General features: G+C 41.1%; 1 protein-coding gene across 13 annotated transcripts in view; it reads left to right on the forward strand.

The window, feature by feature from the left end:
- The window catches only part of runx1t1 (RUNX1 partner transcriptional co-repressor 1), a 136,967-nt gene that overhangs the window by 119,114 nt on the left and 2,853 nt on the right, over positions 1-15,000 (forward strand). For all 13 annotated transcript variants that reach the window (XM_043688081.1, XM_043688083.1, XM_043688094.1 and 10 more), the window contains exon 11: positions 14,931-15,000. This exon is cut by the window's right edge and continues 2,853 nt beyond it. In XM_043688081.1, the coding sequence (XP_043544016.1) occupies positions 14,931-15,000 (70 nt within the window). The remainder of the gene's footprint in view (positions 1-14,930) is intronic.

Consider the following 15,000-nt stretch of genomic DNA (forward strand, 5'->3'; position numbering starts at 1 on the left):
GGTGGTTGGTGTGTGTGTGTGATGGTCTCTTCTAAAAGTGTGGTAAGTGTTTCCTTTGCCAGGTCGATGTTGTTGGAGATGAATAGTGCAGTTACGTCGAATGAGATCATTGCTTCGTCTTCCTCTATTTTGGTGTTTTTGATGATTTTTAGGAATTCCTGGGTGGAGTGGATGGAGTGCTGTGACTCTTCTACTAGGTATTTCAGTCTTGCGTGTAGTTCTTTGGCCAGTTTTTAAATTGGTGTTCCAGGTAGTGAGACTATGGGTCTGAGGGTGGCTCCTGGTTTATGGACTTTTGGTAGTCCGTAGAATCATGGGGTGTAGGTCCCGTCGGGTTGTAAGATATAAATAGAAAGCAGGAGACAACAGCTTCGCTTCACTTGGAGGTCGCCACTGATTATGTTACCTAGCCAGGTAATGAAAGGTTTGGATATCAAACCTACAGCTCAGCGAGCAAACCTACACCCTAAACCTCAACCTGAGCTACAAACCTTGCAATCACCACTTTAATGTTGAGTCTCCTGTGCTACCAACCACTGAACAGGTTTGATGTGGAGAGTTCTCTCCATGGAAGTCAGAGTAGATGTCTGGCAACTTCAACTCGACACTTGTCCCAAAGTTAGACACAGAGCAGGGGTATTGTAATTTTCTACCACAGAAGGCAGTGCCTCAGGGTACATCCCTTGGACACCTGCCACATGCACTCCACAACCACAGACATTGGCATCTGACCTGGGTCATCATCTAAGGGACCTTCATGGCATGTTTGGTCCCATTACGTTATGCATCTGTACTTCAAGGCTGCACTGGCAACTGTCACTATAATGCTGCTGCAAGGACACTGTGCACTCAGGGACAAGCATCAGCTCATGGACTGGACCTAGCCAGTTCTCCAGCTCTTCACTTGCTTTTCTAGTGCTCACAGACTGTGAGACCACCTGGATCCTCACAGCATCCCTGCCTTGCCTTGTTGCACCTTACATCCTTTAACCAGAGATACCAGGCTCTCAGTACTGATTATTTGCTTTGGCGTTTCATACTGACAAAAACCATGAAGCTTGTCATTGTCAGGAATCCTAAGTCAAGTCAAAGGGGATAACCTTCAGTTGGAGGACCCCTGCACAATGCATCAAGAGCAGTGTCCAGTATTATTCCAGGAGCTTGGACATGATCAGTTAGCCACTCAGGGTGATCGGAGACAAGATACTTTCCACATAAGGAGTGAGGAACAGAATGTTGGGCAGCCACCAACTTTCTTGGCAATTTCTGCCCTTTGATGGATGGGTTTCTTCCTGATTGAGGTGGGGTTGGGGAAGAGAGAGAGAGAGAGAGAGTGAAAAGTATTAACAGAGATGCAAGTGGGTGGCATGGCTATTATTGTTTATGCAGATGGGGAGGTGTCCAAAGCAAGTACGTAAGCAGCACATTGAGCATGCAAACTCCAAGCTGTCAGGGGTTGGGTAGGTTGTGAATTGAGTGAGTGATATAGCTTGAGATTTGGTGGGTAAATGGTGAGGTATTGGCAATAAGGTGTAGGTTCTTTTTCTAGCAGAATATAGAAGGATATTGACCTTATTCTCATACTGTTGGGCTTTCCTCCTGTTGGCTGTCACTGAGCTGGGTGGCACCCTTGGCCCATGCTGGCATGATCCAGTGCTGAGGCCTCTTCTGTTGGTCTTGCAGAAGAGGATATTCAGCTATGCACCATCCCATCCAGCAGGATTTCCAGGATTCTGCCCATAAAGCAGGGCACTGGCTTTTCCTTGGTTGCATACTGAGGTAAATGCCAGGAATTGGCAGGGCAGCTACAGGCTGACAGTGTTTGTTTAGGTGCACAGCAATCTTTTAAAGATGGCATATGCGCTAGGGATGCCAGTCAGTTCTGAGATATCCCAGCCATAGAATGTTGTTCCCAGAATGGGTTTGGAATTGGATAGGGAGAATATAGGAAGTTATTAAGGTGAGTTTGGTAAGATATGGTACATTCAAAGCAACATGCACTTAGCCAAAATAATGTAAAATTTGGCCCATAGAAACACACACAAGGCAATGAAAGAGTGTCATTGAATATTTTAAAATAGAACTGGAAAGAATCTTGACAGACAGGGGACTCCAGAGTTATTGAGATGGATGCAAGGTGGAATTTGAATCACAAACAAATTAGCTGTAATCTTCTTGAATGGCGAACCAGGCTCAAGGGACAAAATAGTCTACTTCTGATACTAGTTTGTATGCAATGCTCCCTCTATTTTGCATATTTAATGTCCAGAGCTCTAAGGTCTGTATGCAGCAGTGATTTCCAAAACTGCCAATTGCATGTGCTACCAGGCTGAGTGAGATTGTCATTACTGACCGCTTCTGGGCATGGGCTGAAACTTTTACTCTAGATTGGGCTTTCCTGGAGTAGGCAGGAACATTACTACTGTTTTCTTTGCATTGATTGTCAGCCAAGTTGTTGCATGCTTTGGAGAATAAGTCCCTGCGACATGGCATACTCAGCTCTGAGCCTATCCGTCATACGCAGTCATGAGGTGTGCTGTTAGTTCCTGCTCTTTACCTTGGGTTGGCTAAGGTGGAGCAGCTTCCCATGCAGCTAATATCTGCTGTTTTGATGTTAGGCGGCCATCATGCGTGGCATCAAACAACATGATGGTGATAAATATGTTGAAGAGGGTTAGGCTAGCACATACCTATACTTTGATGATCCTCCCACACTGTTAGACACGAGGAATGTTGTCAAACCCTTATCATCAAAGCTCCAGGAGCTGTTGCCACCCCAACTGGGTCAAGAGCATCACTGAAGTCTTTCAGTCTATGTAGAAGCAAAGAAACATTCCACAAGAATATAAAGATGCTTACATTGTTCATCTGACAAGCAGAGATAAACTTGCTAAATTTAGAACAAACTAAGGGGGATCTCATTCCTCTCCATTGTCAAAGAAATCTTTGCCCAAGTTGTTCTGAACCATTTAGTGCAACTATTGCTGATCAGGTTCTGCTGCCTGAGAGTTGTGGTGGTTTCAGAAAAAGGTCAATGGTTCATGGTACTTTTGGTTAAAATTCTCCTGTAGAACAGAACACTGACCTGACCAACACCTGGACACAGTCAGCTGCAGACATTTGGAAGGCATTGGAGAAGTAGGTGGCTTTGAGAAATTTGTTAATGTTTTGGTAATCTCACAATGGTTAACTCAAGCATGTATTGGATTATCGTGAAAATCCAGCCCATCCCATGAAGTTTTATTGGAAAGCAACTTTCGCATAAATCTTACAAATTGGCATGGAGTCTCCAATTAAAGACCAACAAAATTGGACATTGTCTGTTTACAACTTTAGCAGTTGTGGACTTCTAGGTGCACTGTTTAACAAAAATTAAAAAGGAAGAGGTTCCTTTCCCAGGACTGTTCTCTATCAGTCACTAAAGTTAGTAGCTTTCAACGATTGTAGTCATCAACTAAAATGCAGCTGATTACAAATCTATCATGAAGGTTGCAAACTTTGGGTAAACTTTTATTCATTCCCAAGAGAATGCTATATTGTCAAGGAGTCCAGCGTACAAATTAATATGACTGCATCTCCCTGCAGTGAGTGAACCCAACAAGCTTTATTAGATCCTCCACCTTTTGAGTGAGTTCAGTATTTTTCTAAAATGCTGACTTTTGTAATATGATAGTGTTTAAGGTATCAAAAGCCTTCTGGTGCCTCACCTATATTATTCTATGTGGGAACCTTGATCGTTGAACTCAGTAGATATGAACCCAGATTTTCCCAAACTCTGTCTATATCAAAACTGGGGTGAGTGGACTGTAAACAATGTTAAGCAGGATCCAATTCTGGGATTCCTGCCCCACTCCCATTTGTGGTAGTCTTTGCTAGCATTGGATAACATTACAGATGTGCAGTTTACACACACCCCTGCCCTACTTGCTTGGTGGTGATTTAATTCCACACCGCCACCCAAGAGGTGAGTACATTGATCGTTCTAGAAGCTCAGCACGGTATTTATAGAGAGACTCTGGCAACTGTGTCAACAAATGCAGGCTGAACAGATGGCCATGTATCTGTTTTTCCAGATATCCTAAATGCTTTGCTGAACTCCAAGTTCAGCACAGAACGTATTGACAAAACTGCAGAGGGGATTGCAAGTGTTATTTGATTGACAGCTGTGTTACATTGCAATAAGTTGATCTTTCTTTGTGGTTTTTCAGTGGCTTTTTTATTATTGCCACAAGCTCAAAAGGTATGAAGTGAATGAAAATTTCTGTTATTGATTGTGTGAATGGCTGTGGTTGATGGACAGTTTTTGAGAGGTTTTAAACTCAGATTTCAAATGATATTTTTAATGTCTCCATTTATATTGCCAATTTCAGCTTTATTTCAAAGACCTGCTAATAGCTCATTGGCTGTGTATGTATATTGGGTATTGCAAAAGCATGAAGAATGCAGGGGGGAGTGGCATATAAGAGGATATGGGGTTGAATGGGGATATGATGGGATATGGAAACTCGGGTTTGGTGGTAATGGTAACAACTGCACAGTGAACTGTCACTGTAAGTAAGGCTGGTTTATATCTTGCTAGCTTTGCCATCTGTCCGTATCAATTTCTGGCTCAGCCTGGATTCCTTCCCATACCCCCAGTTCTCCATAACAAAAGTTTAGAAGACACTTTTGGACATGGTTTACAGTATGGAATCTTTGGTGTTTGAGATGTTGCAGCTGAATCTCATTTTTTCCTTCACTTGATCCAGTTGTACCTTAAACTAGAGAACCCAAATCATTGCCCCCAACTTTCAAAGGCACCACCATTGCTGCAACTCCAACCATCAATATAAACAGGAACATTGTTGATCAACAGCATCAAAACAGGCCTTTAATATCAATACAAATTGTATATTAATACCATGACTGTGAGCACAAACCAACGATTGGATATTTAGTAACAAATAAATTATCTCTTTCTTACAACATCGACAAGTTCCAGTGAGTTTGATTTAAACAGCCGCCATTCACTTAGAATGTGAAACTCCAATGACATTCAAAACAAAAACTAAGATGTGAACATATTCCATCCGATGTCAGCACATGTACTACTTAGCTGTTCAAAGAATAGGCAAACCACCATATTTTCAAGGCTATTAAAGTCTAACAAGAAGTGGGGCCTTGCCAGAATTGCCCACATCCCGAAAGCAGGATTCTGCATTGGTCTTTGGACAATAGCCAGAAGAAGGAACAGTGCCTTACTTTACTGTGGCATGCCTAATTATAGCAATGTAAAGACTGACCCAGTCCAATTGACAAAGGCCAGCGATTGTGCTTGAAACCTTAGTTGTCTGTATGGTTTTAAACCACATCAGTCAGTTTGTTTGTTCTGGTCCATGGCTTTTCCGTTGTAATTTTTTGAAAATTCTCTATTGCTTTTATTGCATAGTCCAGTAACAAGAGTATTGAAGAAACTATATATTAATGCCAATTACAAAGCAGGTATTATGGTGAAAAAGAGTACAGTCTTTTTAGACTGTTCAGTCACCAACTCCAAAATCTAATTCAGGACATGCCTATTTGTGCTTGAGTGATTAATGCATTTGCTCAGGAGCTGCTTCAGGTAGAAATAGTTCTATAATGCACTAGGACTTCTGTAAAATAAATTGCTCTATTTACATTGGAGGGTGAATTCTCACAGTAGCACTTTAAATGAAGAAACAATGACATTTACTTCGTCTGATTTTAAATGAACACTGTCTCTCCTCTCTTGAGAATCTTAACAGCGATGAGAACAGCCTGGGAAAGAGTTGAATGTTCATCACCTCTGCTGTGGTAATTTCTGATCCACTATCTTTCAAGATTCCTGCATGGATTTTGACATGTGTATAACCAATGGCATACAATGGTTTAAAATCATAGAATCCCTGCAGTATGGAAGCAGAACATTCAGCCACTGATCCTCCAAAGAGCATCTCATCCAGATTCCCTGTAATCCCTGCAATTTTTCATGGCTAACCCACCCAGCCTGCTCATCCCTGGACGCTGTGGGCAATTTAGCATGGCCAATCCACCCAACCTGCATATCTTTGGATTGTGAAAGGAAATTGGAGCACCCAGAGGAAACCCACATAGACACAGGGAGAACGTGCAAATTTCACACAGCCAACTGCCCAAGGATGGAATCTAATCCGGGTCCCTGTGAGACAGCAATGCTAGCTACTGTGCCATCCATTTACATCTAGTGAAACTGAGATTGTCACCAGCTGCATACTTGTAAGGAATTAAAAGGTAATATGAGCTTGTTGAGGGAGTGAAGATGTTCACTGATGATTGCTCAGTGTTCAGCACCACCATTCATGACTCCTGAGGCTGGAGCAATCTACATCCAAGTGCAGCAAGACATGGTTAACATTCAGGCTTGGTCTGATAATTGACAGTAACATTCAAACCACACAAAAGTTGGGCAATGACCATCTCCAACAGAAGAAAATCCATCATTGCCCCCCAATGGTATTACCAATACTGACACCCCAATATCAATATCTTTAGGCTTACAACTGGCAAGAAACTTAACTAGATTAGCCATATAAATACTGTTGCCACAAGGACACATTAGGGCTTGTGAATCCTACAGAGAGTAATTCATCTTCTGTCTCACCAATGCTTTGTCTTTATCTGCAAGGCACAAAGCATAGAGTCACAGAGATGTACAGCATGGAAACAGATCCATCGGTCCAACTCGTCCATGTCAACCTGATATCCCACCCCAATCTAGTCCCACCTGCAAGTACCCAGCCCATATCCCTCCAAACCCTTCCTATTCATATACCCATCCAGATGCCTTTTAAATGCTGCAATTGTTCCAGCCTCCGTCACTTCCTCTGGCAGCCCAATCCACACATGCACCACCCTCTACATGAAAAAGGTGTCCCTAAGGTCTCTTTTATATCTTTCCCCTGTCACCCTAAACCCTCCCATTCTGGACTCCCCAACCCCAGGGAAAAGACCTTGTCTATTTATCCTAACCATGCCCCGCATGATTTTATAAACCTCTATAAGGTCATCCCTCAGCCTCCGATGCTCCAGGGAAAACAGCCCAGCATACTCAACCTCTCCCTATAGCTCAAATCCTCCAACCCTCGCAACATCCTTCTAAATCTTTTCTGAACCCTTTCAAGATTCACAACATCCTTCCGATAGGGAGGAGACCAGAATTGCAGACAGCATTCCAACAGTGGCCTAACCAATGTCCTGTATAGCCACAACATGACCTCCCAACTCCTGTACTCAGTGTGCTGACCAATAAAGGAAAGCATACCAAACACCTTCTTCACTATCCTATCTAATTGCAACTCCACTTTCAAGGAGCTATGAACCTGCAAGATCTCCAAGGTCTCTTTGTTCAGCAACACTCCCTAAGACCTTGCCATTTAGTGTATAAGTCCTGCTAAGATTTGCTTTCCCAATATGCAGCACCTTGCATTTATCTAAATTAAACTCAATCTGCCACTTCTTCTATTGGCCCATCTGATCAAGGTCCCAATTTTGGTGTCACCTGCAAATTTACTAACTATACTTATGCTAACATCCAAATCATTTATATAAATGACAAAACAATAGTGGACCCAGCCACTGGTCACATGCCTTGAGCCTGAAAAACACCACCACCCTCTGTCTTCTACCTTTGAGCCAATTGTACACAAATAGCTAGTTCTCTTTGTATTCCATGAGATCTAACGTTGCTAATCAGTCTCCCATGGGGAACCTTGTCGAACGCCTTACTGAAGTCCATTTAGATCACATCTACTGCTCTGGCCTCATCAATCCTCTTTGTTACTTCTTCAAAAATCTCAATCAAGTTTGTGAGACATGATTTCCCACAAAGTCAGGAGTGTGATGGGATATTCTCCACTTGTCTGGATGGGTGCAGCTCCAACAACCTACAAGAAGCTCAACACGATCCAGACATCCTGACTTGGAATTAAAATGTTGCTCCTTCATTATCTTTAGATCAGAATCCCAGAACTCCCTATCTAGCAGTACTGTTTGTGTGCCTACACCACGTGGACTGCAGCAGTTTAAGGAGACTGCTCACCACGACCTTCTCAAGGCAGTTAAGAATAGGTTTTGATAGAAACAAGAGGGACAAGAGGTATTCCCTCTGGAGAATAATTAATGAAATTTTGGATTCCAAATAATGAAAATTAATCTCGAAAGGACATGAAAATTTTGTCTCAGTGAGTAGTCAGGCTCTTCTTGAAAGGATCACGCAAATTGATTCCTGGAATAAATGCTGACCTAGCCAGCAATATCCACATCCTGTGAATGAATTATAAAAAGGAAATATGTACTGCCCAGATGCCTGGAGATTGTTTTAATGTGGGAAGAATTATTCAAATTAGATACTTTATTAAATCTGCTGGAACTATTCACTTGCAGTTTATTCTGTTTCTCATTTTTACTGATTTTGCCCAATTTAAAACTGATTCCTTGAGTTATTTTAAAGGGAGCTGGTAAGGTACTTTTCAGATGAGGAATAACCGGGTTAAGTAGGATTTGGAACTAAACACAACAGCTCATTTGTGGGGCTGGTATCTGCACAATGGGACAAATGGCTTATTTCTGTATTATACGTTTTTGTGATTCGATGGAAGTTTCCTTAAGCTGTTAGAATTTTTAACCTGCTAGTGAATAAATCACTTGTAAATGGAATATCTGTTCACACGTGTTGTGCCTGGAAACAGGTCTTTATCTTCAATTTGAAGTGTTTCTTTGGCAGTTTCTTTTGCCATTAATATTTCACCATTGCCTTCCAGTCTGGTGAGGGAATGGACAGTCTCAAGTCTTCCTCTGCTGGAACAGAAATCATACTACCATTGTTGACATTATTCTGAATAAACACATTATCCTTTGTCATTTAAGCTAAACAGACCCTCAATGGAATATTGTTTTTTGGCATAGAGTATATACAATGCTGACTCAGACTGCCTACTCTTCATCCCTTTATAATATGTAATGTGAGAAGTGATCTATAGATTTACAGGAATGTCCTATATAGCATTCACATTGCTATACTATAGCAAGGATATCCAAGCACGGTGTGACTGCAGAAAGGGTATCACACTAATGAATAAAATCCCAGGTTCCCGCAGGCTCTATGAAGATAATCAAATAAATGTTACCAAAATTCCAGCAAAACTTCATTGTTCTCTCTTCTACCTCAGAGGATGTTTATTTAAACACTCATCCAAGTGACACCACCTTGACCAGTACTCCTATACTAGAATATGGATTCAAGTCTTACCATGTCTATTGAGTTAAAAATCACACAACACCAGGTTATAGTCCAACAGGTTTAATTGGAAGCGTCTGTCCTTCATCAGGTGATTGTCACTATCACCTGATGAAGGAGCATCGCTCCGAAAGCTAGTGTGCTTCCAATTAAACCTGTTGGACTATAACCTGGTATTATGTGATTTTTAACTTTGTACACCCCAGTCCAACAGCGGCATCTCCAAATCATGTCTATTGAACCAGTGTTTTCTGAATTAAAAGTGAGGTAGTTACAACTGAGCATAAAAAAAAGGCATTGTATAGCAAATGACACCATATCATCACTGGTTTTATAGAAGCAGGTAAAATAAGTATCATGACCTTCAAAGTCGTATTCAGCGTTAAACTTGTTGCCAAGTGGCAACAAGTTCTAGGGCTCGAACTCTGGCTCTGTTATAGTCATATCATCAAGCCTTTTGTTAAAATAAAGCTTCCCCATTGCATTCCCTTTTCCCACCAGTTTTCTGTGATAGTCAAATCCCAGTGCCATTTAAACTTTACCAAATAAAATTGCTGCCCTTCATGCTTCAGGGATCTTAGATACACTGTGAAAGCATTTACTTTGGCACAAGTGTAAGGTTTAGAGCCAGGCTGTGAGGTGAATCTATGCCAGTGTTGGAATCTTGATTATAGGAGGGCAGAGTTCTTGCCTTCATTGATTAACCCCTCCTTAGGGTAAACATTTTTGTAATTTGTCATGTTTAAATTTGGCTATGCCTCTCTTTCTTGACAGTCAGAAAGTGACAATTTTAAGTTCACATTAGGACTTGAGATCATTTTATTATCCTGGTACGTATTGCTTAACGAGAATGCATTCTCTCAGATGAGATGTTTAAACCTAAGCATTATTCACCTTTCCAAATGGATGTCCACTGGAGTTCCCCCAACATTTTGGTCAATGTCCATTATTGAAACAACACCAACAATAATGGTTAAACTGATTGTGTACTTAATTTTGTGAATGCTGGTATCTAATTCTGTTAAAAGGACACTAAGTACCTTGGAATTAAAGGTAACATGGCAAACGAATGTTATGGATAAAGAGGCCTGGGGTCATGTCCCGCCCACTGCAGAGTGTTAAAACATCTCTAACAGGTTAATTAGAAAGTATCTAGTCAAAGGTATAGGGCTCTTATGGTGCTGTGATAGTGTCCTTATCTTGGAACAGGGAGATCTGGATTCAAGTCCCAGTTGCACCAGAGGTATGGCATCATACATCCGAGTGGGTTAATTAAAAATATCTGTGCAAAAGTATACAACTCTTGTGGCACAGTAATAGTATTCCTACCTCTGGGTCAGCACATCTGGGTTCGAGTCTCAGCTGTGCTTGATGTACAGGAGAGTCAGCCAAGTGGTGGCTGTGTGATGTGGTGATTTTTTTTTTAGGGTGTGTTTGGTTGAAATAAAACGCTTCTGGAACGTGTATGCCTGGACTCTGTGAAAGCATTTATCTTCTAGTTTATAATCATAAATACATTTTAAAATATACCATTTTTATTGGAGTGCCTTTGCATGCCTGGAGGATAGGAATGACACTCCATAAATACACATTTTGTTCTTTTGTCTTTACCAACCCATTTATTTGAGGATCTGATAGAATAAGCGTGAATGTCTAAAATATCATTGTATGAGTCTTGTACCATGTTGAAAGGAAATATCCAGCTTACAAGCTCTTAATATGACATGATTGATACAGGAAGGAATTACCTAGTGGCTGGGAGTATGGATTCATGTTCGTATATCCAGAGATCAGGGCTCAACCTAACTGTTTACAACTACAGTGGGTTTGGGTGTTGAAAAGCTATGATTAGGTGGATGATGGCAGCACCTCCTGGTTTTCATGAGCTGTCTTGCTGACTCACTCAGAAGGAGGTTCTGGTGCCTGCTATTGTATTCTTAATTCATTTTTGATATGGGTGTTGCTGGCTGGGCCAATGTTTACAGCCCTAGTTGGGTTGAAAAGGTGCTGGTGAGGTGTCTCCTTGAGTTGCTGCAGTCCAAGTACAGTAGGTAGACCCACAATTTCTATTGTGAGTTTGAATTGTTTAGTATGTCATCACTTAGTGGTTTTTAACCATAATTAAGAGTCAGTATGAAAATGGGAGGTGACATGGATTTAAGTGAATTTGCAAACCTATTGCAGATAGAGTTCAAGGTTGTGTGTGCCTGTAACGTCACATCAGACACCGATATACTGTGATCTTTCTTAGAATTAAGAAGCTAAGGGGTGTGAATTGATTGAATTGACACCCATATACACATCTCAGTCTACGTTTGTGTGTAGATTTAAAAAACAAATCAAGAAATCTTACAGATAAGTATAAAAAAGAACAAAGAACATTACAGAACAGGAACAGGCCCTCCAGCCCTCCAAGCCTGCGCCGATCCGGATCCTCTATCCAAACCTGCTGCCTATTTTCTAAAGATCTGTATCCCTTCATTCCCTGCCTATCCATTTATCTGTCTAGATACATTTTAAATGACGCTATCGTTCCCTCCCCTTCGACCTCCACTGACAATGCATTTCAGGCACCCACCACCCAGTACGTAAAGAACTATCCACATATATCTCCCCTAAACTTTTTCCTTCTCACTTTGAACTCGTGACCCCTAGTAATTGAGTCCTTCACTCTGGGAGTATTTCAAATGTGGCCGAACTGAAGTCTTATACGATAGTAACGTGACCTGCCAACTCTTGTACTCAATACCCCGTCCGATGAAGGAAAGCAGCCAAAAGCTGCCTTGACGACTCTACTGACCTGCGTTGCCACCTTCAGGGAACAATGGACCTGAACACCCAGATCTCTCTGTACACTAATTTTCCTCAGGACTTTTCTATTTACTGTATAGTTTGCTCTGGAATTGCATCTTCCAAATGCATTACCTCGCAATTGTCCGGATTGAACTCAATCTGCCATTTCTCTGTCCAACTCTCCAATCTATCTATATTCTGCTGTGTTCTCTGACAGTCCTCTTCACTATCTGCTATTCTACCAATCTTAGTGTCATCTGCAAATTTGCTAATGAGGCAACCTACACCTTCTTCCAAATCATTTTATGTATATCACAAATAACAGTGATCCCAGCTTGGATCCTTTTGGAACATCACTGGTCACAGGTCTCCATTTTGAGAAGCTCCCTTCTGTCTACTGTGCCCATCTGGTTCTCTATCCATCTAGCTAGAACATGCTGGAACCCATGCGACTTCACTTTCATCGACCTACCATGGGGAACCTTTCAAATGCCTTAATAAAGTCAGTGTACGTGACACCTACACCCCTTCCCTCATCAATCAACTTTGTCACCTCTTCAAAGAATCCTATTAGGTTTGTAAGACATGACAGTCCCTGCACAAAACCATGCCATCTATCACTGATAAGCCTATTTTCTCCCAAATTGGTATATATATCCTATCCCTTAGTATCTTCTCCAGTAGCTTCTCTACCACTGACATCAGTAATTACCTGGATTATCTCTGCTACTCTTCTTAAACAAGGGGACAACATTAGCAATTCTCCAGTCCTCTGGGACCTCCTGCGTTTTCAAGGATGCTGCAAATGTATCTGTTAAAGCCCCAGCTATTTCTTCTCTTGCTTCCCTCAGTAACCTGGGATAGATCCCACTCGGACCTGGGGACTTGTCCACCTTAATGTCTTTTAGAATACACAACGCTTCCTCACTCTTTATGCTGACTTCACCGAGAGTAATCAAAGATCTATCCCTGACCTCAACATCTGCCATGTCTCTCTCCTCAGTGAATACCAATGCAATGTACTCATTAAGAATCTCATCCATTTTCTGATTCCACACATATCTTTCCTCCTTTGTCCTTAAGTAGGCCAACCCATTCCATCATTACCCTCTTGCTCCTTATATACGAATAAAAGCCTTTGGGGTTTTCCTTAACCCTGCTCGCTAAGGATATCTCATGACCTCATTTAGCCCTCTTAATTTCTTGTTTCAGATTGATCCTACATTCCCAGTATTCTTCCAAAGCTTCACCTGACTTCAGTGTTTTTTTTAATTGTAAATTGCAATCGTGTTTCTACAATTTAAGATATACTCATGATTGGCATACAAAGCAACATGGTCCTTTTATAGACCCAACTGAAAGTGAAGTGTACCATGACTCGATGGAGTTACTGATGCGTATCATACTCTCCAACACTACAACCTCACAATATTTCAAGAGCTGCTCACTGTTTTGTTCTGGAAAATAATCAAGTGCCATTAACAATGTGGAAATGTTTCTGTATTGTAGTGTGAAAGATGTATTTGTGTCCATTTTTGAGTAAACATCTATATGGTCTTAGAAAAGTTTGAAGTTGGATAAAGCAGCCATTGTTCAAGCCCTAACTGCATTACCATTTAATCTGTAGCTGGTTACAACCAGAATCTGTCAGGATGGATATTGCTGATTCTTTATTTTGAATCCAAGTTGAAGTGAAAGTTTGCATCTAGTCTGCCAATTTAGAGCTCTGCTAAGCAACTTGGATGAAATTCTACAAGTGTAAATTTTTTGCTTTCAAATATTTACTGTCTTGACTGGTTGTTCTGTGGCAAGGGAACAGAGGGGAGATGCTTAAGCATCTCTTCCTTAATTTGAGTCAGCTCGATCTGTACAATCTCTGAGTGAGAAGGGGAAGGAAGAGGAACAAATCTGATTTTGGCCTTGGGAGAAGTAGACATTGATTTAAAGAAAAAAAATAAGATCTCACATTTCCGCCCTTTGAGTAGTTATGATGTGGAGAAGGTATTTAAAGGGTTACAATAATTGCTTCTTCCTGTGTTAATAGTTTTACCATACATCTGCATTTAATCTGACAGAAACTGATATGGTGGCAATTAATTCAAGTATTCACTCAGTTATAGACTGCCATCATCATTCCATTTTCAGTGTGTGTGCACAGGCTGTGTCTAAAATGAATAGCTTCCCTTACAGAATTAGTCAGCGATGTTTAAAGTATTTAAATACCTGTGAACAGAGGTTTTGTGATTAGCCAACTGATCGAATAACTGCATAATAAGTCTTTGGCAGTGTTCTTTTCGAATTGACTAGCACTCTTTTGAACATAAGAATGCCACAATCTCACTTCTAAATAACAGCATCTATACGATTCTAAAACTATTTGCAATAACGATTAATGTTCTGTCTTCACGGTAAACCGCAAGACACCATTGAGCTGTCCATCATTACAAAAACAATGAAAAGAATCCAGTAGCTATTTAGCATACTATTTATAGGAGTTTGCTTAGACTGCTTATTTTGACATGCAATTAACTTTATTCTGAGATGACAGTTTCCCACAGTGCTTTGGAGCTGGGCTCTTCTTTGAGCACAGCCCCTATCAAAATACAATCGTGCTGACAGCTTTTCACATCAGAAGCTGTACTTTATTTTGAAAAGAGATGTGTGCTATTTATGTGAGCTGTAACCACCCAAGATGCCGATGGGCAAATGAACATGGGCTTCCCTGCTTTGTACAGCTTTCCTAGTTCAGAGCACATTTATAGATCTTTCTGCTTTGTACAGGGTATTTGGGCTTGGCTTTTCCAGTAGGCTTTCAGGAATTTCTAATGTCGTACTTATGTTGTTCTATTTCTTCCCTCCACAGAGTTGTTGGAACTGTGGACGCAAGGCCAGTGAGACCTGCAGTGGTTGCAATACAGCACGATACTGTGGCT

Source organism: Chiloscyllium plagiosum, chromosome 4 (genome assembly GCF_004010195.1).
Source record: "Chiloscyllium plagiosum isolate BGI_BamShark_2017 chromosome 4, ASM401019v2, whole genome shotgun sequence".
Taxonomy (NCBI): Eukaryota; Metazoa; Chordata; class Chondrichthyes; order Orectolobiformes; family Hemiscylliidae; genus Chiloscyllium; species Chiloscyllium plagiosum.